The 25,638-nt window shown below is 39.6% G+C and overlaps 1 protein-coding gene across 4 annotated transcripts in view; it reads right to left on the bottom strand.

The window, feature by feature from the left end:
- The window catches only part of SYNE2 (spectrin repeat containing nuclear envelope protein 2), a 188,227-nt gene that overhangs the window by 96,917 nt on the left and 65,672 nt on the right, over positions 1-25,638 (bottom strand). For all 4 annotated transcript variants that reach the window (XM_064511951.1, XM_064511952.1, XM_064511950.1 and 1 more), the window contains 20 exons: positions 25,297-25,409; positions 24,338-24,540; positions 23,846-23,965; positions 23,455-23,743; positions 22,605-22,774; positions 20,416-20,728; positions 19,499-19,663; positions 18,218-18,568; positions 17,553-17,687; positions 16,689-16,850; positions 15,210-15,356; positions 12,296-12,451; positions 11,657-11,907; positions 8,311-10,408; positions 6,508-6,830; positions 5,390-5,534; positions 4,450-4,665; positions 3,797-4,062; positions 3,072-3,228; positions 47-202 (listed from right to left, as the gene is read on the bottom strand). In XM_064511951.1, the coding sequence (XP_064368021.1) occupies positions 47-202; positions 3,072-3,228; positions 3,797-4,062; positions 4,450-4,665; positions 5,390-5,534; positions 6,508-6,830; positions 8,311-10,408; positions 11,657-11,907; positions 12,296-12,451; positions 15,210-15,356; positions 16,689-16,850; positions 17,553-17,687; positions 18,218-18,568; positions 19,499-19,663; positions 20,416-20,728; positions 22,605-22,774; positions 23,455-23,743; positions 23,846-23,965; positions 24,338-24,540; positions 25,297-25,409 (5,936 nt within the window). The remainder of the gene's footprint in view (positions 1-46; positions 203-3,071; positions 3,229-3,796; positions 4,063-4,449; positions 4,666-5,389; positions 5,535-6,507; positions 6,831-8,310; positions 10,409-11,656; positions 11,908-12,295; positions 12,452-15,209; positions 15,357-16,688; positions 16,851-17,552; positions 17,688-18,217; positions 18,569-19,498; positions 19,664-20,415; positions 20,729-22,604; positions 22,775-23,454; positions 23,744-23,845; positions 23,966-24,337; positions 24,541-25,296; positions 25,410-25,638) is intronic.

Here is a 25,638-nt window from a genome sequence, read left to right as displayed (position 1 = left end):
GTGCTTATACATTTCAGAAAAGTAAATAGGAAAATTACACAGTTACCTTGTCTTCTAGGTCTTGCAATGTTTTTTTGCAGTCCTCCAGCTGTGTTTCAATTTCTGCAGGAACGATTGTATACATTTCAGAATACTTGATCCGGAGTTTCTCCATAATATCCTGAAGAGTTTGAGTCTCTCTGCCAACCAGTTTCTGAACCTCCTACAGCACGAAGGAGAATTTCACCAGTTTTACTCAAATTTTATGGAGTGCCTGTGCATGTGTGTGTGTATATATATGTATATATCTGTATCTATATATATACACACACACACACACACACACACACATATATATATTTAATGTTTTATATTTCCTACATGATTATGATTTTTAAAAGTCATTTGTGTGTTATAAAACCTAATTTGGCTGCCTCTGCAAGAGGATTAACCTTGAGAAATACTCACTCATTTAATCAAATGATGCTTTTCAATCTGTAAGAATTAATTAAACTTGATAATACTCCATGTCAAACACCTGACGCACTGACGTTTATTGACAGGTATAACAGTGGAACCATATGAAGTGCTTCTGCGATTAAATGTTAACCTTTGTGCTGTCCCTTTTACCAAAACTGCGTTTTCACTTTGAAAGACATTTAATAGCCAGTGTTCATTCCTTCATTATTATAAACAACACAAAAGCCACAAAAAGCAACAGGTTTCAAGCTGAAGTGTCTGCTTTCAGGCAATTACACAGAGCGGCACAGCAGGCTCCTTTCTAAACAGTAGTTTCCAGTTCTGTGTGAAGAATGTGGGTTTTATGAGATAAAAGAAACTTGAACAACTGTCTGCAGCCTGTGGCCTAGAAACAAAATCTGAGCTAAGTCCTCTCGCAGCAAGAATGAAGAAACCCATTTGTTTTGAAGGCTTTCTAGAATTTCAAGTCGGAAACTTTGGTTTGTTTGTTTTATGGTTCCTCTCTCCAATGCTCAGGTGTTTGAGAAACTCAGATGTTAGTCAAGTTATTGGGGAGCATGATCTAAAGCTCCTGCCATGCAATGAAAGACATGAAAAATAACATCCTTTTCTTTTACAATCACGAGTAATAGTAATCCTGTAATTCTCAGTCTTCACTTGGGAATCTTTTCCCTCAGACAAATAATTATATTTGCACAGAATAAATAGGGAAAAGCCTGAAATAGATTTATTCTTTGACATTCATTAGCAACTGGGTCCAATATGAGAAAAAAAGCAGAAAAAAACAAACCAACCCAAACCATGAAACAGTTGCATGCCTAAATCCACCATTAGGAAACTTCTTGTTGTCAAATGGCCCAGTTAAGACTGTGTCAATACTTATGGGCGTTTACAGATTCCCTGACTTGCATTTGAAAGACTCAGTTGCAATGCTAGCCTCCAGAACAAAGCACGCTCCGCAAAATGGTTTCTGCGTCTGTGTATAAATGCATGCTCACATTTCATGTATTATTTAGCTGGAAAGCAGCTGTCCATCAAAACTGTTCCATGTTTCTCCTAGGGGACTAGACGGTATCACCTTCCCATTTGCAACGCCATCTCTTGGTGACTTAGAATTTCACCTACTGCCTTACCTCAATTTTCCATCGGGAAGTGGAAAAGTTAGGTATTTTCATTCGATAAATGCAATCTATTGCTCCAAATATAATGCTACAGATTTTATAGAAACCAGATTTTCTTTGGAAGGAGGGATGTAATTGCCCTGCAGATTTTGGCTTACCAGTATTTGTGTGAAGTAAAATCGAGGAAATTTTCAATTATTTCAGTTGATTCTTTTGAGAACGAACATGCATGCTGTGATATACTGCTACATAGTCACATAAATGAGATGACAAACAAATCATTTGAGAGGATTGCTGATACTTGCTTACAATGATTGCTGTCAGCAACAGGACCTCTAAACTCACCCTTGGGTCCATTCCCATTTTTTTTTTGACCAGAGAAGCACAGTTTGGATGTGAGGAAAAAGAGCAGACGCCAAGCACCTGCGCTGGTAGCATTCCCTCCTGGATATAAAGAACTCAGTAAAATAGCAGCTCAATTTCGACATAATTATAGAGGAAAAACCAGCCCTTTCAGACAAATCCACAAGGTTTCATCACAGTAATGCTGGCTCACCACTCTCAAGAACTTCCTAAATATGTAGTTAGCAATTCTCTCTAGTGCTAACTCCTACAAAAATGCTCATCTATGCTACCATGTTCTTTGTCTTCTGTATTTTTCAAAGTCCTCAGGCCTTTGCCAGCTTTCAACATACCCCTTCTAATGAGAGTACCTGATGGGGATACCCTACTATTTTTTGTACAAGACTTAGCACAGCACAGTGGTGTCCAAATTCTTAATAGGCCTTAGCAGGCTAGAATAAATAAATGATAAAGTTCTATAGTTAAAAGAATAAATCAATTAAATAAAATTTAAATTTAAATCAAGTAAAATAATAATATAAATCTAATACCATTAAATTGAAACTAATGTAATTAAAATACTAAACAAGCAAACACATATTCAGGAGCTGTTAGGAATAATAACATTTCATAAAGTCAGGGATTCAAAGAAGGATAGCAACAATATCCTGAAATGATAGAAAGCTGTTAAAAGTGTATTGGGTTGGTGCAAGTTTAAGGCTGGCAGAGACCATGGTCTGGATCACAATTTGATTTCCCAAAGAGATTTACCAGGTTAAACCACTGATGTGGAAGATCAAATACAGACCAGCTGAAACTGCCCTTGCTAGGTATGCAGAGGTGGAAGGTGCATGGGAGGTATATTAAGCAGTCCTTCCTATAAAGCATGTAATTGGCTGTGACTCTTGGTGATTTGAAAAATTTTATGTGGCTGCAAACTGGCCCATGCAGAGTGAGGTGGACTTAAACCAAGGACATGACAGGACCAAGCATATCCTGCTGCCCAACATGCCAGTCTCCTATTTCAGTCGATATGTATATGGATAGACATGTATTTTGCTGCTAATTTTATTTGGAGCAAGTTCAAGCCCCAGTGTAAAAGAAAATGTACTCAGAAAGACCCCATACAATAACAGAGCCTCTACCAACCTCCAGCTGTCCTGCCTTTTCAGGAGCATCTTGTGATAACAAAGATGCAGCGTTCTGTAATGAATTTTTCACAGCATTTATTTCTTCATTGATCTTGTCCCTCTCTTGAATCTCAGATTGTACAGAATCCTTATGGTCCTGAGCCTTTTCGTACAACCTAAAAAAGATTTTCAGCAGGAACATATCAATTGTAAGACTCTATGCTGATTAGAAGTAATCAAAGAAAATGTTAATATTTTAAATATACACCCAGAACCACATTTGCCTGTATTTTGATATTATTTTCTGTAAATAAATCTCTTCATTTCTGTTCTTTACTGCCTCAGTTTCTTCAAAAATGAGTCTTCAGATATTTTTAAATAAGAAATGTTTAGTAGACTAAATCAGATAGCATTATATTTAACTAATCAAGCCAAAAATGGAATCTCATTTAAATTCACAAAAGCTTGGGACTCCACAAATCACCATCATCCCTCCCAATTCCTTCCAAATTTGAACAAAAATTGCAGCCCACACAGGACGTGGCTGGGCTCAGGTTCTCCCTAAGTACTGTCTCCTGTTGCCCATGCCAGAGCCAGTGGACAGGTTAGATGGAACAGTGGTGTGACCCAGCAAGGGTCATTCATTATCTTTTCAGGTCTGTTACATCTTTCAAATGTTCTTCAAAACCCAACAAAAAGTAGTCCTACTTCATGGCTTTCAGAGCGAAATTTCCTGCCACTTACTTTTTACAGCGGTCTTGCATTGCCTTTATCTCATGCAAGGTGGGAAGGGCAGCTTCTACCTCAGTATTTTCAGGCATATTCAGGATGTTTCTTATTCGGTGAAGAAGTAAGAGTAAGAGGAGCTGCTGCCGGTTGATGTCCTCTTCAAATGAGTTCACAGAATCTAGGAATTCTACCAGCTCCTCTCTGCTGGCTTTTTCTTTCTCTTTAAGACTTTCTGGCTGTTCTTCCTGGAGCTTATCGAGAATTATTGTTTCTCTTTCCAGCTAAGTAAACAGCATGTTGAAGTATGAGATAAAGTGTTTTTTATTTCATCACCTCAAATTACATTATTCATTTACTCACACACATGACCATTACTGCGAACTGTGTAGCCAGAGAGTCTGAACCTCTGAAGGGTGCCCAAACCTTTGAGTTTGCTCTAACAAACCACATCACCACACACAGAGTCACGTGGGTTCAAAGAATTTATACTATAAATGTCCCCACCATTTCTGACTCAAAATTCAAGACTGGCTGGAGCTAACTGGCCGATCAGTGGGTGGGAAATGATGTTCTGCACTCATCTCAGCTGTTCACGGAGCTTTTTACCAGCTGAGGGTCCCAGCCCCATCACATTCCTCGAAACTTGTACTGTTTGCTGAACAACTCACCTCTTCACTGATGAATTTCCACTCCTGCTTTAGTTCTTCACAGTTCATCTCCAGGTCTTTAGCAGCCTCAAGCAAACCCAGCCACTTTTCCCAGAGCATTGATACAATCCTGCCCAGTGCCTGGTCACTTCCCTTGCACAGTCTGGTCAGCTCTCTTGAGACCTGCCTCAGCTTCACAAGATCATCTTCAGCTGAGTCAATGCTGGAGACTAAAGTCTTAAAGGAGAAATAAACAAACAAGCAAATGAATAAAGCAAGACGGTCTATCAGAAATATTAATGAAGCATTCAGTGACATGATTAGGATCCTCCATTAAAATGGCAATCGAACCATTGAGCTGATTAAATACATTTCTCATGAGGCAATTCTATATTGGCTAAGACTGCAGAGAAAACGGAGTAAATAAAACAAGCGAAACAAATCAAGGAACAGCACGCACAAAAAACTAGATTGCTTTTACTTCTTTCTGGTTATTTGGAAGGGAAAAGAAACCAGCAAGAGTCACAGATATATAATACAAAGAGTCTGTAATATGATGAAAGATAGAAAAGAGCTTCATTATAGCAAGCATAGGGTGTGGAGGCAGCAAGATTGTGCTGGGTGGGGAAGTAAGAAATTCTGATTCTCCCATCTCAGGGAAAACAGCAAGGTTATAAATGTGATCAGCTCCAGTCCTGCAAAGAAGCAGTAAGGGATCTGGACATAAATGCAGTACTATCACAGATAGCATTTGTTTTCCACAGCAAAAAGACACATTTATTTTATGTGGCCTATCATAATCCTGAATATTTACATGTATATAAATAGATCCTGTGGTTTTTTTACATATGTAAATGCAGGATAAAGAACCCCACTTCTTTCTACTCTGATACCATACGTTGATGAGCATAGCTGCATCATTGTTTTGCACATGTTTCGGAAGTACTTCAGAGCCTTTTACCTTGCTTTCTTCTAAATGTTCCAAGGCCTCCTTGTAAGATATTGGGATTTGGGACAAAGACTGTGTAAGCACCTTTTCCAGTTTGTTAAGATCATCACACACCTTATCTTTGGTTTTTGTGTAGCTTTTGTTTTTTTCAAAATACCTGTAGGAAACAATTAACAGATCAATTAAAATTTGTTGTGGTTGCTCCTCTCTCCAACCATAATGCTGACTGGAATTAAAAAAAAGTCTTCTGAACTAGTAGTCCTTACTAATTATTTTGCAAGTTGCCTTAAAATAGCATTTATTATACATTTCAGTTTCAATATCTGAGATATATTAGAGATTCAGGCATAAAATGCCCCAGAGGTAATGAAATATAGGTATGTATATTCAAACGTAAGCCATGGAGTTGCTGAAAGAATTATGTGTCTTGATCCTAACATCTACATCTTTATCCTCCTCAGACATGCCCCAAAATGAGCTTCCAGTTTGTAGCAGACACTCTATTTGTCCCTACAGTGTGATCTGCACAGCTGAAAATTCTTATTTCTATACCTTATCACCTCTTCTCTATTACCAAACTCTTTACAGTCATCCAATTCTTTCTGTATAAAAACAGATTTTCAGGTTATGCTCAATAGAACCAGAAGCACTAGATGACCAGCAAGTAATTTAAAAGTCCTTTATCCCCCAAATTTCTTTTGTACATGTATCTGAAGGCGCTTCAAATCTCTTCTGCGCATGTATCTGAAGGAAAGAGACTATGGCCTGTGTCTTGTTTCGTCTTGATTTTCTCGAGCCATGGAAGATGCACATTAGAGCCGCACCAGCACTAAACTAAAGACTGTGGAAATATGCTGTCTTCTTATTCTGGCCCCGTGTCACATTCAGTCCAGCACCATTTGTATTTTCTGGAATATGTTAAAAGTGAACGCATTGTAAATTATTAGCAATATGCTTATTGTCTGGTAATTTTCCTTCCATTACAACAGCACCTAGGGACAACAGAGTGCTGCTTACAGTTCTTTCTACTAAATTACCAGGTTCTATCAGAGCAGAAGCAAGACTGCATTTATTACCAATCACCTTCCTCACAGTAAGGAACATGATCTAGGGAGATCTCTTAAACCTACCTCTGCTCATCACCTTCCTTTCTTTGAGCCATCTCCTTTAGTGTCAAATTTTTATTGACTAGTTCTTTTAAAGTATTTTCCAGATGCATTTTATCTTCTGGTTTCACTAGGTTTTTCAGCTTGGAGTACAGGTTTTCTATGTCAGCCTTTGCAGAGTCAAACTCTTCTTGTCTCCATTGTGGGATTTGAGAGGCATCTTCTAAACCACCAAGCTCTGCAATGGCAGAGCAAATTCTAGCTTCATAGTCACTGAGGAGTTCAGCAGCTCTCTGAACAGCCTTGGTATAAAGCTCACCAGTCTTGTAGGCCTCACTCAGCGCACTCTGGAAGTGATTAAAAAAAGACAGAAGGAACAATCAGGAAAGACTGCTGTGCACCTCTGGATTCCCAAATGATCTTCTCAGAATCTGATACACGATTGTCTTTGAGACCAACGCTCTCAGAAGTCACCTGAGAAGGTGAGGAAGCATGGACAAGGCACCCCCCTGCCTAGAGCTGTGCTATAACCTATGGGCTGATTGCCCTGAGCTGTAGGGACAGCGGATATGAGGGAATTGCCTATTGAAAAAGTCCAGAGAGAAGGATGGCAGGAAAAAGCAGATGGTGAAAACTGAATTCCAGAATTGAGAGGACCCAAGAGCCATAGGATCCCTCATGGACATGGCAGGATACCTTCTGTTCAGATACGGAAAGCCCGTATGTTGACGCTCTAATCTGCTCCAGCAGGTATATCCCAACTATGACTTGTCAAGCTGCTTCTTGCTATACCCTCTTCCTGTACATATTTATACAGAGAACAACGTATGACTTTGCCAGCTCTTGGGATTCCCACAAGGCAGAGAAATGCTGGCATGGTGCTTCACACGTCATAGCTGAGCAGCGCACACAAAGCACAGCAAACCAGAAATTCTGGCAGCAGGCCTGTTAGTCCATCAGAGGATATCCTCTCTCCTCTAAAGGCCACCACTCCTCTGGTTTCCAACCTAAATTTATTCCTATACCGTTTCTCCTTGTATCAACGCTGCCCTTTAGAATAACCAGGTGATTTCCATCTATTAGGTTTACCTCCAGCCTAGTTATATTTCTCAGCTAGATTTCCCCCACGCCCTCGCTTTACCAGGCTGAGCAAACTAAGCTTTGTTAGCAGCCCTTGCAAGACATGCCCTCTACTTCCCCTACGCCTCTAACAGCACTTGTTCCAGGTTGAATGGATCTTTCTTGACAAGGGCACCAAGAATTGGTTCACTGCTCCAACAAGGCCTTTTCAATGCCTTGTGTACTTGTGTTAAAGCCTTGGATCCCAGCTGTCTCCTTTGCTCCCCTCCCTGAGGCCCCATCACATTGGTTCAACCTGCTGCTCTTCACCCTCCTTGAACATTCTCAAATGATCAGATCTCTGTTTATAGTAGAAACAGAGAACAACTGTTTTTTTTGCATCAGTGTTGCTACTGAAGAAGTTAACTAAGTCCCAAGAACAATAAAGGGTGACCTGCTCCCAAACTCTCCTCAAGCCAATATTTCAACACCACCTTTTCTCTCCTCCTCTTTACCTTTCTCTTCCAGTGCTAATTCCCCCTGCTTGATTATAATCAAACCAAATACAATAAATTTCTTTGCATCTTTAGTTTCTTATCATTATTCCACTCGTACCCATCAATGCAGAGAAGATGTTGGTCCAATTCAGTTATTATACTAAACAGAGGATGTAAATCATGAAAATATAAACACTACACTTTCGGACGCCTAACCCAAATCTTGGGAAAAGACATATGGTTATACCTTGCTTTTATTAAATATACTTACAACACGGGCTGCAATATCTGTCTTCAGTTGTATTTCATGATCTTGCAGTGCTTCTAATTTTGTTTCTATACCAGATTTTTCTTCTTGATTTTTCCTCTCTTTTTCCATTATACATTTAATAGCAGAAAACACTGCTGGTACCATATTTTGGATTGCTTCCCATCTCATCTTTTCATACTGTATCATCTTCATGTCTACCAGAAGTGGTTTCTGGAGCTCTGATTGAATATGCTTTATTGTGTGGAATATATGTTCTGCTTCACTCTGGGTATCTTCCTTGTTCACACACTGGAGACCAGAGACCATGTTTTGGAGAAACTGATTCAGTCCCTCAATATCTTTTTCCAGGCTCTTTATTTCTTGCATCTTAGATTCTTTGAATGATGTATCAAATACCTCATTTTTGTTTATTTGATTTGTTACCTCCTGGGTTAAGTTCATGATTCGTTGAATTGTATGAAGCAGAATTTGTGCACATGTAAGATTCTCAGCAGGAGAAGAGCTAGAGCTATCATTTAGTACGTTAATTTCTCTTCTTGTATTAGATGTCATAATCTGAATTTCATTTACCAATGCTTGAAGCTTATCACATTCCCTAATAACATTATCAAAATGCATTATCTTCTCTTCAATTTTATTTTTAATTTTAAAAAATTGAGTTTGCAATTCATCAAGCTGCAGCGAGTCCCAATTTAGACCTATGCATTCAAATATTTCTTTATACTTCATTGTTTGTGACAAATTAGACTGAAAAGCTAATACTTTTTCTTTAAGTGCTTTGCATTTATCCTTAGCTTCCTGCTTGACACCTAATAATTCACCTTCCACGTTCATTTCGTCACACTGTAGATCATTAAGATCTCGCTGCAATGAAGTTACTCTTTCGGAAAATTCTCTGTAAAGAGCTATCTTTTTTTCCACTTCACGACATTTATTCTGAATTTGCCTCTGTGTTTTCCTTGCTCTATTCTTCAAACTTCTTAACTGGTCAGTCAGAAATAATTGTTCAGATAAGCTCAGTTCCCCAGCTGTAGCCTGGCTCTCTTTACAATGGGACGAGATGAGCCCTTCTATTCCTTGCGTTTCCTTTAAAATTTCCTTTAAGATGGCTTGCTGATGGCTTAATTCTGTCCACGTGCTGGTTTGGTTCACGTCAGGCCTGGCAAGTGTCTCAGCGTTTCGCAGCTGACTGTGAACTTTTTCTACTTCTTTAATAAGCTTTTGCCTCTCCTCCAGCTGGAGCTCTAACTGCTGTAATCTTTGAGCTGATTTTAAAACAAGAGCCTTGTATGAATTCTGCAGTGCTTGTAGAAGGAAGGTCATATCAGTGATCTCCTCTGGCTTTAAGTCGGGACCGATGTGCCGAAGCTCGTCTTCCAGTGATACAACCACAGGCTCTCTGCCTAGGACTTCCGTCCTCATCCGCTGACAATTTCTGATCTGTGATTTAACGTCATTGGGGAAAAGTGCTGCTTTCTGATCAAGGAAGGACAGTGAATCTTTGACCCATGAAATATTCTCTTTCAGCCTCCTTGTCATTTCGTTTTTCTTGAGAGCGGGACTAGGGAGCTGAACACCCTCTTGAGGAGCTTGCTGCTCTGATAATGCTTCCAATTTGCTCTGCAAATCGTGTATGGAATTTTCCAAACTTATCTTTTCTTGATCACTCCATATTCTTTTCATCTGCAGTTCAATTCTTCTTTTTAATAGAAAAAGCCCATGCTTAATGTCCTGTAGCTCTGTGTTCCAAAGTACAGGGTATTTGGCTTTTCCTCCCGCTGAGGGACCTAACTGTCCTTGTAAATACTGCTCTTGTATCAGTCTCTGAATATCCTGTGCTTTATTCATAAGCAGGTTAAACTCATTGATTTCTGCCACAACTTGATCATGCTTCTTTTGCACTGCTTGTTCCATGTGTTGCCACCATTGCTCCAGTTGCCTCATTTGGCTTTCTGTTAATACTTTATCCATGCATGTTAAATGCTGAGATAAATGTTCCTGCTGAGTTTTTAGCTGGTTCAGAACATCTCTTTCTCTGTGTAATGACTCTATACACGTTTTAATTTTCTCCAGGAGAGCTGTGTTGTTCATAGGACCCCTGCCAAAAATATTAACAGGGTTTTAAAAAAAATCTAAAACATTGACTAGACACATTTTTAGAACAGAACAGCACCAATCAGAAAATGATTCACTCACTTGATTCACATGTATCTCTTAATGTTCTGTCACCGCTTTTTTATACAACCATTGCAGTATGGCTATTCCTTGCTTATCTGTGTAACATTATTTCTAGATATCTCTGCAGAAAAAGATACTTTCTAATATATATTGTCTAAAATAGCAGCAGATACTAATATAACGTGTTATTTTCCTAAGAGATTGTAGCATCTCTTTAAAGTTATAACAAATAAATTTTTTAAAATCAACAATAATGTTAAATCAGTTTTAAGTGAACTAACAACATTTTACAGCAATGTTTGATTTAAAAGGAAGATAAAACTTAATTAAAAGAATAACTTCAAAGATTCCCATTTATTCAGGATGAATTAGGAGGAGTTTATCAACTTGTCTTGTGCTTCCAGGGTATCTGAAATATCCATATAAATTACATTTAACAGCTAGATCTTTATTCAGTTCATTTCAATCTCTTTGCTGTAGATTAACGATTGTATAAATCATTTTAAAGGTTTTCAAACTAACGTGATTCGCTATTATGATTGATAGAGCAGTTCCATGTTTTCAAGGCTAATCTATAACAGGTACTAAATATCTCATGAACATTGGTTACCTTTGGATTGGTATTGCAGACTTACTTATTGCCACAGAATACAGCATTCCTTCTATTAAACAAGGTTAATTTTCAGAGTAATGAGACTTTTCACTCAGCAACAAATAAGAATTGATTAATCCTTAAAAAAATCCAGTGCTCCACTTTCCTAGCTAATTCATCTTAAAAATAATTAACACTTCACATGTGCCATATTTTTGAAAAAATATTTTAGTATGACATTTATACAGTTTTTTTAGTGCAGTAACCATCTCCTTATTTTGCCTAAAAAGTAAAATGAATAGGTGTTGCTAGAGGGTAGCATAGAACCACCAATGACATTTCTGTATAAGGCTGCTGAAATGCCTTAGATGCAGTGTTAGTACCAACTTACAAACCTTTCTGAGTTCTCCTGTTACCTAACTTTATTGAGATGGATATGTCATAATGTCATATTCCTATCTCAACATCATTAAGGTTTGGCAGGAGAAATTCAGTCTAGGTTAGCTACATTCATAACATTAATTTAAGGCCCATATTTGTTCTGCAATGTTAACAGAAAACCTCCTCTATACTTACGTTTTTATGTTATCTTTTTCTGTTGACAAATTTTTCATTGAGGATTGAGCAGCAGAAAGATTTTTCTGGTACTCATTAACTAAACAGTACTGTTGTTGCTTCACTGTCTTAACAGCGTCTAGCTCCTGAAGCAGCCTGTCCCAGCAGGGCACCGCAGGCTCTGCTCTGCTCGATCCTGCTGCGCTGGGCATTGCCTCTTGACTCAGACACAAAGATTTTGCTTTCCACGTTTCCAGTTCTGTGTGTAAATTCTACAATCAAAACCGCCACAGAAAGAGGATTACAAGAGAATTCTAACCACTTTTGGCTTAATCACCAAGTATGGCTAAATACTGCTACATTGACAAACTTGCTTGTGTAGTCACATGTGAACGAACACACGTTTGTGCACATAAGGGAAACACACGTGCAGTCATAGGTGTACATACTACTGCACTTCAGAAAGAAGTATGAAATACAGGATGGACATATTTGCATTAAAGCACAGTATTTGCAGATGACCTTTTACACAAACTGCCTAATCACACAGTCAAACCTCAGATAAGACTGCATGCAACAATTTTGTTCTGCCTGAGCGAATCATACTTCTGTGAGTGTATCACTACATTAATAGTGAGGAATGCTTTGCCGTTTCCATACCTCCAGCTCTTTCAGTTGCTCATTTATGAGCACGATATCCAGTTCAGCCACTTCATTTTTCAGCTCGTTAACCTTTTGTTCCTCCTCAAAATATTCAGTGTTTACATGTACTCCAGGAAATATTTCCTTCTGAACAATCACGTCCATATCTGTGTCCTACAATGCAAAACAGGATTGTTATTTCTGAAGGATTCCTAAAACAACAAGTTTTCTGACTGTGACATTTCCCTTTAGCTTCATATGTTTAAGCTGTGCGGTGGCTTCCCCCACAACCTCTGTGCGTCCACCAGATTTAGGCCCGACCCTCGGACATGACCTCCCATCTCTGCAGACACCCTGGCCTCTCGCCAGCACAGCACACGCAGCGGTGAAACCTCTGTCCATCACTGCAAGTTTAAAAGTTTGACATCCTCACTTTCAAATAGCGTCCTCCCTGCACCCACATCTGGCATTGCTCGCTCACATTCACGGGTCTATGCTGTCTTCTCTTCCTCCACAGATACACATGTCCTTTAAGTTCTCCTCACACCCACATCCTGCTGTTCAGCCACTGTCTTGATATCCCGCTGTTTCCTTTGCAGGACCACCTCTGTCTCTGGCTGCCCTTCATGGGGCTACTCATGCACAAAGCAGCTCTTCTGCAAGGCAAAGCCACAGCTGCTCCCACTGCAAGTGCCACCCAAGCCCAGCCTTAAGCTGCTCAGCGTTGGGAACCACATCTCCAGTGGAGTGGGGACAAAAAGAGAGCTCAGACAGGGAAGTGGGTTCATCGGTGCCAGACCCTGCCCAGCCATCACTTCCTGCTGTGACGGAAGGACACTTCACGCAGGTACGGGTCAGGTCCGAGAAGTTGTTGGCTGAGCTGTGGTCACTGCCCAAGCAGATGCTTTCACAGCCCAAGTAGATGCTTATAGCCAGCCCCAGTTCAGATGTAAAACATTCATCTAAGCCACCTTCAGTTATGGTGGACAGCAATGTAAATAAAATGTCACGGTCTCCTCTGGATCACATGACAATACCTTATAAATCTCCCTGTGTGTCCCAATTCCCCAGTACCTGTCAACCTCTGGCGTAAACTGTGATCTGCTCCACCCATGGACTAGATGTGAGTGCATACAAGTATACAGGTGGGACTACCATGAGAGCTTCTCCACAGTACCAACATACAAAATGAGCAATGACAAAAAATTCTTCTTTGGAAAGCTAACTGCTTTGCTATTTTAAACACTGTTTTCCTAGGAAATGGCCAGCTATCGATGCAGCCATATCACTTCTACGTTGTGTCATTCACCTCTGTCTCTCTGTGGGTCATGAGCTACCCAGACTGGCGTGCACCTGCTTCCAAGGGTGGAAAACATGTAGTACAGTGTAGACATTACTGGAAAAGAATAATTCTAATTATTTGAACTTTTCTTGTTACTTTCAGTCTGAACTGAAGGGGTCCACTCACGAAACAGTCAACCAGAGAACTCTTCCATTTCTCTGTGTACACATCTATACAAGATTCAGACATGAGATTTCATCTTAAGAGACTTTGGAGGGCCATAGAATTAAAGCAAGCAGAAAAACTCAACTATCTACCACAGAGCAAGAAGGAAAACCAATTTACCAGATTGAAACATAAGTACATCAGAATGCAAAGAAAAGTAAGTGGCTGAACAATATGCGGACTCAGGACAGGATTGCTGTGTACAACTTCTGCTTGTCTGTATGATGTTCCCCTGACGTACATGGTGACACTGCCCCCAAGGACAGATGCTGCCTCCCCACACAGCAGTTTTAATGTTTCCAATAGTTTCTCAGCTTGAGCCCATCGGATAGGTGGAGAGCGAGGAAAAGATGAGAAAGGAAAAGAATGGGGGCTGCTGACCAGCTGTTGTCCCGCAGCTGCAACACCGGGGCTCCCATGCTACTTTTTCCCTGCACAGGCCAGCGGGAAACAGCCAGTCTTACCCTCCTTCCAAAAAACAGACCTACACTCACAGGATAAGGTGAATACTGGGGTATTATCCAAATGTGGACTCTGGCTTCAAGCCAGGCTATAGCCCAGAGTCTAAATCCTTTTTCTTATGCAGCCATGCATGCCTTCCTCAGGAAATCGGCAGAGCCTGTTCCTCTTGCCTTCGCCAAGGTCCAAAGGGGCTGAATGCAAACACTGCTGTTCTCCTACAAAGCACATTTAAAAGTGCAAAGCAGTCAATTCGTTGGGGTCTGCAGTCAGAAGTGTAAGTCACAGGTAAGACCTGCCGATGGACAGGTCTTACAGGTTTGCCTACAGATTTAACTTAGGAAGAAAGCTTTAGACCTGGCTCCATCTTGAACATAAGGATTGATTACTAACGATTAGTGTTGATAAACTACTGCAGACTGGAAAGTTCAGGAAGGCCATTTGTGCTTTAACACCTTTACTTCAAAGAAGAATAGATTTAGTAATGTCATCTAGTAATGTGCCCCATTTTTCTTTCAGTTTGAATTCAGACTCCTTTTTCTATCTTATTTCATTTATTTTCTCATGATGGATCACCCTTGGATTTCAGTTTTCTGAAATGCCTTCCCTATGATGGAGGAAACTATCATGGCTAACCACAGTAACATGGAAAGAAGTTACACTGATTAACAGAATTTAAAGGGAAACTCCAGATATTATAAAATGAAGATCGATTATGGTGGCTTTGAAAACCAATACCGCTCTTTTGAACTGACCTACTGAAAAATATTGTGTGGCTGGCACTTTGGATAAAGTTCAAAACTACTGTGAACATAAAGCAGTGCTATACAAAATGCACTTGACTTTGATGTAGGAATAATTGCTGTGTCTTTTATAACAGAACTTCAGCTGAAGCTGTAGGCTGTCATGTAACAAAAATTCAGTGATTCTGACAAACGTAACTTGAAATACCAGAACGTGGGTTACCTCATGTACAGGGACTGGAGGTTTGGACTCCAGACCCTCCTTCTTCACTGCTGCAGATTTTGGCACTTGACTCTTCTGGCACGCCCTTTGTTGAACCTGCTGCACATCTTCTCTACATGACTGATTCTTGACAGCATTAGGTTTCTCCTTTTGGTGTAAAGGAAATAAAAGAAACAAGTAACCAAAAAGCTCTAATTAAACATGCTGAGCAGTAATTTCAGTGCTTCAGATGACAAAGGTATGAAGCCTACGATTATAGGTAAATGAGGAAGACCAAAATTATGTCTCATAAATTTATCATGGGAAAGGTTATGGCAAAGGAAACCATTTAGAAGAAGCAGTGCTGTAACTTTGTTATAAATTGTTAGAAAAATTACAGATTGCAAATGTTCTTCCTCTGACCTACACTTTTCACGTTTCGTTATTCTAAGCGTGGGCTTTAAACTCTGTATCCCTGGATGCTCATACTCTTGAATGCATTTTAGAAAAGGTTTAGCTTTTTCCTGAGGCTCCAATCTCTTGCAGTGTAGACAGAGAGTGTGTGGCTAGAAACCCTGCAGACTACCAGGCGGCATATTCCCCTGGGCAGCTCTGGGATTTGCTGTATATACATGCTGAGGCGTTTGCTGAGTTATTTAACTATAAGTTCTGCTTGAGTTTGTTTACCATCGAAGGACAGATGAAATAAAACAGCCACCCACACAAAACAAGGAATGACAAATACAGCATGCCCACAGAGGAGAGGACAGTGTTTGGGACGTATCTAATCTATGCTAAGCTAGTACCTGAGCTAGTGACTGCAAGTCAGCTAGGACATCTATTGAAAGTGGCCCACCTGCAACCTGAAATGAGCTAACTTACTCTGATTCTCAGCAAGTTCACGAGTCCACACTGTGCTCCATCTTGTCACTCGTAACACTGCTTTCATTCTCAGTTCGTTTGCTAAAACTGAAGGTCTGAGAAGAGTCTGGCTGTCTTCTCTGTAACACCCCTTCAGGGAGGGGGTGACAGCAATTAGATCCTCCATCACCCTTTTCTTCTCCAAAGACTACCTAGCTCTTCTCAGCCTTTCCTCATACTTCATGCACTCCAGTCTCTAACCATCTGGTTTGTCAAAATCCCTCTTGTACCAGGGGGCACAAAACCGGACACAGCATTTCAAATGCAGCCTCATGCATGCAGGGTAAATAAGTATGTAAATAAGACATGTAAATAAGTGAAAGAGATACAAGCAAAATAACAGTATTCAGGCAAAATGGTAAAAGGACATCACGATACAGCCAAGTGACTTGGGACGCAATGTCCTCAGCAAATGATCTTGTGGCAGCCTACAGTAATGAAATAATTCCATCCCTAGTAATTCTAAGTGTACAGGAAAGGATTCAGAGAGTTAAACACATACTAAGAACACAATTGCAACCAAGCTGTATCCATATATCCTCAACTTCAATCAGTCTGTATAATCTCTCGTCCAATTACCTCCACCGGACTTGTTTCCTTTCTTGTTTCACCATCTTCAGTACCAATAACACCCTGCTGCCTTTTCCGCTCTGCTTCATCACCTTGAACCGCACTGTCCAGAAGGTCCTCTTGGACTCCACCGCGGTTGTCCACATCTTGGCCCTCTTTTTCAGGCTCCTCCTGGTTTGAAACATAGATGATGTTTACAACCAGTAACAGTCACAGTACAAAAGCCAAGCTTACTAAAGAGTTCTCACTCCGCAAGCTGTCTACTGCTCCTTGAGATCAGCTTAATGAATGCAGAAAAAGGCTGAGATACCTCAGACCCAGAGTCTCTTGTGACCACCTGCTCAGATCAGCTTGCAGGATCAGGCCTTAATCACTACAAAACAGTTCCAGGACAAGCCAAACAGGAGCAAGTGTTCACATGATTTCTAATGCTATTCTTTGACACATTTGGCAACCCTAACTATCAATCTTTCTCCTTTTCCAGAAACCTCTGTATGGATGGTTTCCACTCTGGTATTTCGATAGCCTTCTTTCCCCCGCAGTGTTATCCCATGACGGTGAGATCCATGAAGGAGTTCTTCAGATCATGCCCTCAGCTTCTCACACATGAAGTCATCCCCACCCCGACAGTGTGAATGTCCTGACGTTCCCCCAAAGAGCAGCAGTTCCAGGTTAGTAACCTCTCTTTACCTACTTTGTTTCTGGGGTTGGCTCACATAATTTATCCTTCCTTTCTTCAGGCTGAACAACAAGGAAAATACGTCTGTGTAGGACTCAACAAATTTTTAGGAAATTACATATTCATTTCTAGCAAACACACACACATGGATGGACAGACGAACAGACGTGTGTTAGAATATATTTGCCAGGTACCTGAACAGTCTGCCCCTCTCTGTCCTTGCTTTGACAGATAACCTGTAAAGGGCTGTCTGGCAATACGCTGCTTTCCTCCAAAAGTGGATCATTTTGCTTCTCCTTCTCTGACACATTCCCATTTACATCTTGACCCTAAAAGAAATGATTTAAAAAAAAATGCTTGTGTGACTGTCAACCTTCTATTTTAATATTAAATATCTGGAGGGAAAAAAAACAGAATTTATGGAAACAAACAGGAAAAATATTGTGCTGGAGTTCTAGACAGGTCTTACCGGTTGAGAAGCTCTCAAAGTTATAAAACAACAGCAAAACAAAAGGCTAGAGTTCTTTGGCAGAGGTCTATCTGCAATTTTCACATCTATACCTCTTCTCCCTTTGTGTCCTCACCTAGGATACCTATTCTGATTGCATGCAAGAGAAATAGTTATACGCAGGTTGAGTCTGAACTGAAAGTTGCAGTTTTGAATAGACAGTATTGACTTGTTACAGACTTGTTAAAACAACTTCAGGGAGTTCTTCTCCATTTGATTTATACACGTACGATTTACAAAAGGCTTAATTTCAATAAAAATGAAAAGGATGTAATATACAAAAGGCATTTGAAAGACAGTCACCTCTTTAATCAGTCTTTCACTGCTGTTACTGTCAACAACTATACTCACATTATGCATTTCCAAGCATTCCTTTAACTTTGCTGCTTTGGTGCTCTCTTCTACAGCAATAGGGACAGCAGAAGTGACCTCCATCTCTCTCTTTGTATCTGCCTTATCTTCCACCTGTTTTTCATCAGCAAACACATCTTTTAATTCAAGGGCTTCACTGAGAATATTTTCATCCTTTTGCTTGACATTTTCAAGTCTTTTTTCCAGACTCCTATGTGCACTCTGAAGTGTTTCAATCTCATCCTTAATAAACTTCTGTCCTGGTGAAGAGGTGTTTTGTTTAACAGTTTCTGCTAAAACCAAAATCTTCTTTAACGTGTCTTCACATCGACTAAGAGGTGCTTGTTGTTCCTTTAAACATGAAGAAAACATTTTATTGAAAAGTATCTTCACTCAATATACTTAATGCTAAGACCTGGTCAATCACTAAATCATAAATATTTGTTCTGAACAGCAAACTGTGCGGAAAAGTTCATGCAGACCTATTTGCAACAGAAAGTCAAATACTATCCCAGTATTTTAGAGCCATATATTTTCATGAACAGAGAACACCTGAACATATGCATTAAGACAAAAATAAAATAATCAGATAGTATGCTGTGAGGTGCATGGTGATCTTTTCAAGGTTTTAACAGGTAAACCCCCTCTCCTATTCCTCCTGTTTTTTCACCTGTTAAAGGTATAGCAACTTCTAGAGGAAGGGGAATTGCAGTGATTTGGATCTGAGTTACAATGTCAGCTTTCAGTAGCTCCCTCCCTATGCTCACAGCAATGAGACCGTTCTCAGTTTTGCCAATGTGCAGAAGAATATCTGCTTGTGTTAAGAATGTCTTACGAAGTATATCTGATGAATACTTATGAAGAAGAATATCTACTTATCTACACATCTTTATGCTGAATTTGGCTCACGGACACTCTCCTAAGCTTTCTGAACTCTGGTTAAATTAAAGACACTAACTAACCCCAAATTTGAAGATCTCTTTCCTCATTATTCCAAAATGGGGAAAAAAACCCATCCAAATTCAGGAAGCCTGTGTCCTTGGATGTGGACAATTCTGCTTTCAGTTAGGTCAACAGCAAAGATCCGCTGACTTCATTAAGAGTACTTTCAGGCCAACAATTACCTTAATAAAAGGAATATCACATATACCTTATATTTTGGAAGAATTTCTTATTTCCTAGTTTGACACAATTACCTTTCCTCTTTTTTAAATACAATGCCCTCTACAAGCCCCCAGGGTATGGATCCACTTTCTCCATCATGCAAAGTCTGCAACATACCTGTGATTTCAACTGGTTTTGCTCAGCTGATGGTTGTTCCACTGCTGGACCTCCATAATCGGCAAACTTCTCAGAGACAGTTTTTAGCTCAGTGCTCAAGCCTTTTACCATATCCTGAAACTGCTGGTGCTCTTGAACATGGCTTTCCAGTGTCTGCACTATGTTCTAGAAACCAAGGAGTTTCTTGGGTTAGTCCACCATTAACTCACAGAAAATATAACTCATCCACAGTCTGTCGTGACTTTTCCAGGACCACAGTGGCACAAAACATTTGCGTATTTCCCATAAAATATCCAGCTAACCACAGCTGTACAGGAAAAACCTTCCTCTCTTCCCAGCACATAATGGACTACACCGTGAACAAATCACCATTAGTAGCAGGATGCAGAGGAGTTTGCATCCCATGAGAATATGGTTATAAAAGAGATGTTTTCTGTCCAAAATGGATGAGAGATTGGAGGGAAAATTCCCTGTATGTTGCAAAGGCACTTTGCTGACCTAAACTGGGTGCAATCAATAACAAAAAACATCCAGGCAAAGCCACTCATCCTTCCAAAAGGAGAAAAAGACTCTGTGGCTTGGAGATTATAGCAACAAATGCTTCATGCTATGTAGCTACATAAATTTCTATATACAGGTGTGAATTTTTATTTTTGACACATACCTTGGTCTCATTTATTTAACAATTTATTCCTCTGCAAAGTGGAAGGCAATGAAGCATATCAGCTTCTGGTGCTCTTTTCCCATAGTAAGACAGAGAGAGGAATTCCCTGCCTTTTCACAGAATAATTTTCACCACTGCCAGTTTTACCCATAAACTTGCCAGCTGAATGAGACTACAGGCAAACAGTGAGAACTATAATCAAACAGGCATTTTATACCAATAATCTCATAAGGAAAAAGAGTGAGATTCCAACCTGTAGCTGGCTGAGCAGATTTTCATGTTGGTGCTTTAATTCTAACCATGACTCCTCTGTGAAGCAGGGATCTACAGTGTGACCCTGTAGGTGATCTTCTTGGCTTTTCAATTCAATAAACAGGGAATTTAAGTCTTCTGCTTTCTGCAGAAGTTGGGCATAGTTTGTCAACTGAGCTTGTTTCTCCTGCAAACCAGGCTGAAGGGCAAAACCTAACTCTTGTTGCTGTTTCTTCAGTTCAGTTAGAGCCAGTCTCAGGTCTTCTTTGCTTTGCTCATATTGCGTCCTGTCGAGCTGAAGTTGCTCTTGAGGGCTAAAAAAAGATACTTACTGCTATTAATAGAATTAAAAGCTTTTGTATTAATTATCTAGAAAATATCAAACTGTGAATAAGTCAATCATTATTAGAATGAATTCAAACATATTGAAGACTTTTCTTCAAGTTAAACATTATTGATCAGCTTTTGGCTGGAATTTTTGAACTTAGTGTTGCTGATCTGAATTTAAATGCAGGAAAAGTGACACCATCTTAGATATGCTTTAAATCCTAACCTATAAACCCATAGTAACCCATAAATCCTAACCTATAAACCCACAGTAAGATGTGATACTCCTGCAGTGTGTTTTTCTGCTTTCCATTGCAGCAGAAGTTCTGTTTTGAAGCTACATCATGACTATAAATCTGTTTCCCTTAAGATCTTCTGATGACAGTTTCCTGAAAGGGAATGCATTGTAGAAGATATACATAATATTGGTTGAGATTGTAGAGAAAAAAGCAAAACAAAACCAAATGTTTTAGAGATACTGACAACAGAAACAGCATATGCAATATTGGTCATGTTATCACAGTCCACTGCCTACTTTACTGACCTTGGCATTGGATTTTGATTTGTTTGCTTTATAAACATGCACACTGATGCACTGCAGGTGGACAGGTTGTATCTCTACACCAGAAATATGCAACTATAATCAGTGAGTCAAAAGGCCGTTAACTAACATTCATATGTTCACACTTAGTGGTGAAGCTGATAATTTTGTAGATAGAACTTAAATGCCAAAATTTGAAAATATGATCCAACACAAAGAAATCCAAATAAATAAAGTCTGGTTATAATTCTGTGAAGTACAGTTGGATATGCGAAGACAAAAGTGTTTTGTGTTTTGGTTTTTTTTCCCCTTTGAGATTCGAATTTTTTGGCACCTAACAAATAAAGCATAGCCTTCTCACATATGTTAAGTACTCTTGCTTGAAGTTCCCTATTCCAACTTCACAATGCTGCCGTTAGTGTGCTGCATCTGCTGTTCCCAGGCCTGATCCTGCAAGCTCCTGAGCATCTCTTCAGATGTGCTGAGCACCTCATCTCCTGTCTTCAACATACTGTGGAGAGAGTGCTCTGCGCTTTTGATGGATCCAACATAGCCAGTGCTCACTCATTCTGACTGCCCCTTGTATTGCTTGCATGGAGTGCCCAGTTATATGAGAAGACAGCTGAACATTCTCAAAGTACTTATTTTTAATATTTCATTCCCTGACCAATTAAGAAAAAGTATATAGTGGGCCTACTCTAGCGTCCACTGATCTCAACAGCAAATTTCCCAGTGATTTCACTGAAAGCTGGTTCAAGGACGTTACAGCAGACAGCTATCTTGAAAGTGTCTGCATCTGCAAAATCAGAGATCTAGTTTATATTTACACAACCAGCCTGGAAACAGATGACTTGTTTTAAAGGACCAGCTTTGGCTCTCAGTCACACTGTGGCCCCAGTGGCACAGCTCGCAGTGCCAATGAATGCCCAGAGCAGCAGCAAGGCAGCTTGAGGACCACGGCAAGGGTTAGATCAGTGTCTTCTCGCAGCACAGTCTAATCAAACAAGGAGCAATGGATATACTTTCCCCCCCCAAGAATGGCAAAGCTGCTTCAGTATCGCAAAGGGAATTTAAGCCGAGTGGGCGTAACCCCATCCGCAGTTCTGCTACCCTCCTTACATCTCCTGGTTACTCCCCACAAGACCTTTGAGTCCAAACTGCAACCTGTCCCTCCATAATCATGCAGAAATGCAAGTGCTTTTGTCGGTGTCTTGTATTGCCCACAAAGTACACAAATTCAATGCAACAGGTACAGAAAGAAGAGAGGAAAGTCAGTATAGCAACAAGAGACCCATACTGCCTCTTAGCAAATTCCATATTACCTTATATATTCTGTGGCTAACTGAAGGGTGTTTTCCCACTGATTTTGGAGTTCAGAAATAGTCTGCTCAACAACTGGCTTCTCAATTTTCTCATTTCTCATTAAAGTTTCTCCTACAGCTACCATGTTCTGTATTTTGGCCTCTGCTCCATCTTTGAGAGCTGTCATTTCCTGTATTAAACAAGAAAGCAGAAGCAATAAATATTCGCTTATGTTTGGTTACAGAATAAAAGGTATTACCAATGAAATCCTTCATTCTTTGTAGACTGCTCTTCAGGAAAAAACAATCCTTCTTCCAATATGCTATATGACCAATGTATAAACAGACTGATCATCTAGTTTTAGAAAGTTTGGGATAATGTAGCTCAGATTTATTAATTATTCTCTACATAATAAAAGAAAACCAATATTGTTCTCACTCAATAAAAAAAAATGCTCCAAAACTTAGGGAGAGATATTTGTCACAATACTACCACTTCTAGGGAAAGAAATGTGGAAATACCAGCGGCCTCTTTTCTGGCTGCTCTGTTAGGAGGTCTCACAAGTCTTCTCCACCTCTGGTGTAGTTTATGACGGGAAGGTGCATGTTCACCAGTGCCCTTCCCCAGGCTATGAGTTCAGTACTGGTCCACTCAGAAGTGTAGTAGAGATTCTTCTCTTATGTGCTTAATTAACCATGCAAAAAAATCCACACACCCCCCCCCCCCCCAAGAAACAACCCCCTTCAAACAAGCCACAAAACCAGAGTCAAACAGCTGTGACAGTGTCTTTTATAATGGACTAACTCACCAAGCATTCCCCTGATATTAGCATGACTGTCAAGTGCAAGAGTAATACGCGTAACACAATACCTTTATCCGATTAATCCTTTCTTCTGATGGCAACTCACTTTCCTGTGAACTCAGGTTACTAACAGCCTCCTCGAGCCTTTTGATCCAGGAAGAAACATCCTGGGCAAGTTCTTCAAAATTCTGTCCTTCCACTAGACATCTCTGAGTATCTCCTGCCATTTCACTTGCATGTGTCATCAGTGTCTGATATCTACTGATAAGATTAAAGGATTCAGAAACAGTTTCATCTTCTGTCAACCCAGTCTTCCTCAAGGAATCTGCTAGCTGAGCCATGGAGTCAAACGATTCTCTGAAAAACGCAAGAAATGAATCTAATATCTATCTACTATAACAACGTAGAACAAAATCCTTTACAAGACATTTCTTAGATACAACCCAAAGGCAACAATACCTCTGCGTTAATAATGTTTGACAGAAGTTTTCAAGTTTTGTCTCATCTTTTTGAACCTCTTGCAGTTTTTCTTCCTGAGAGGTGAGCCATTCTTCCAAGCCAGTGCTGCTTTCTTGAAGGCTAAAGAAACAATATAGGTGCAGTTCAAAATGAGAGGCTTTACATGAGGAAAACTTGCTGACAACTGTATTTTGCTGCAAAAGTAATATAAATATCATGGGCCCAAACAAGCAAAATATTTAACTATAAGCCTAATTTTAAGTATCTTGGAACACGTCACTGAAGCTACTCATAAGCACGTGCTCCAGTATAACACAGAGCCTGCTATGAAGAGAAGGACACATTAAGCATAAAACAAAACACTCACTATCCCTTATTAAAAGATCATCTTTAATAAAAGCAAGGTTATTTATCCTTCAGTATGGCTGTTTAATAATGAATCATTTTTTATCACCTATGTTTAAAATGTCAGAAATGACATTAGTTCCCTACCTACTGAGCTGTTGGAGAGAAACACCAAGTTCCTTTTCCCGTTTCTGACATTTGGAGATCAGTCTTTGCAGTTCTGCTTCTTGATCTCTCACACGGCTGTTAAGATGGTTAATGCTTGCTTTGGGCAAGTAATGCTCCACTTTATTCAATAAAGTTTTAACCTCTTGGATATCTCTGTCTTTGCCTTCAGAAGTTAGGAAGTGCTGAATAAAAGCATAAACACAAGATGCATTTGTCAAATTTGCTGTTGTATAGTAGAGATTTACTTTACAAGAGTTTCTTGATCTCTGTTATCTCCATCAACATTTCCTAAAGCAATTTGTGGTCCTGTCAAGGAGTATATGTTAATTCACAATTCACTGAAACACATTTATTCCACTTGCAAAGGGAAGAGTTGCTTTTTGTAAAATAAGGAGAAAGTGAAGAAGATGACAGATTTTCTTTTCTACAGTGCAAATACAACAAGATAGGCAACAGCAGCGTCCAAATCTAGCATTGACATCGCTATGCCTTCTGCTGCTGCTAAATGGTGATTGCTTCTTGCAGAAATTGTGGCTTTTCTATATCTTTTCTGAGGATTCTGCCTGACTTAGAGTGAAAATCTGGCTATAACAAACTGAATGTAAATTATTCCATCAAGTCCAATGTGGGGAACAGAATTTCATTTTACCCTCCTCATCTTTGACTTTTTGCATCTTTGCACACTGAAGTTCCACCTACTTTCACTAAGTACCATCTGGTCTGATCTTACACAGCCATGGCTTGAACTTGAACACTGATATCCAATTTTAACAAAGTTTTATTTTCATTCTATTTATTGTTCTAATGTTTTATGCCATATGAAATAGTCTTTAAGCCTCCAAGTAGGTGAACTCACTCACAAGAACAGTCTCCTGGATAAAAAAAGCATAACTCCAAGAAGAATCAACCTTAGAAGTTAGAACATTCTAATATTTTACCTTTAGCCTCTGCAATTTTTCTTCCAGTGTCTGTTTTGTTTCTGAGGAGTCAAAGCAGTCCTTCAAAGACAGCTGAGTGCTGCTGAACCAGTCATTAAAATTCTTGCACTGACCTGCAAAAAGATACATTCCAATTTTCTTCATTAATTGTATTCTGTAAAAAAAAATTCCTATTCAACATGAAGATTTCAGATAACTTGTAATTACATTCATCAGTGCTACTGTCAGAGTTGCCTTTTACTACACACAACGTGACTGAAAATGCTGCAATTCATACTTCATTTTTCACCCAACGTTTATTGACAATAAACATAGCTGTTCACTGGGGAAGGATGCAATGCA

The sequence above is a fragment of the Dromaius novaehollandiae genome, chromosome 5 (assembly GCF_036370855.1).
Source record: "Dromaius novaehollandiae isolate bDroNov1 chromosome 5, bDroNov1.hap1, whole genome shotgun sequence".
Taxonomy (NCBI): domain Eukaryota; kingdom Metazoa; phylum Chordata; class Aves; order Casuariiformes; family Dromaiidae; genus Dromaius; species Dromaius novaehollandiae.
The sequence above is the reverse complement of the archived record's forward strand: the minus strand, read 5'-3'. Positions and strand labels throughout refer to the sequence as shown.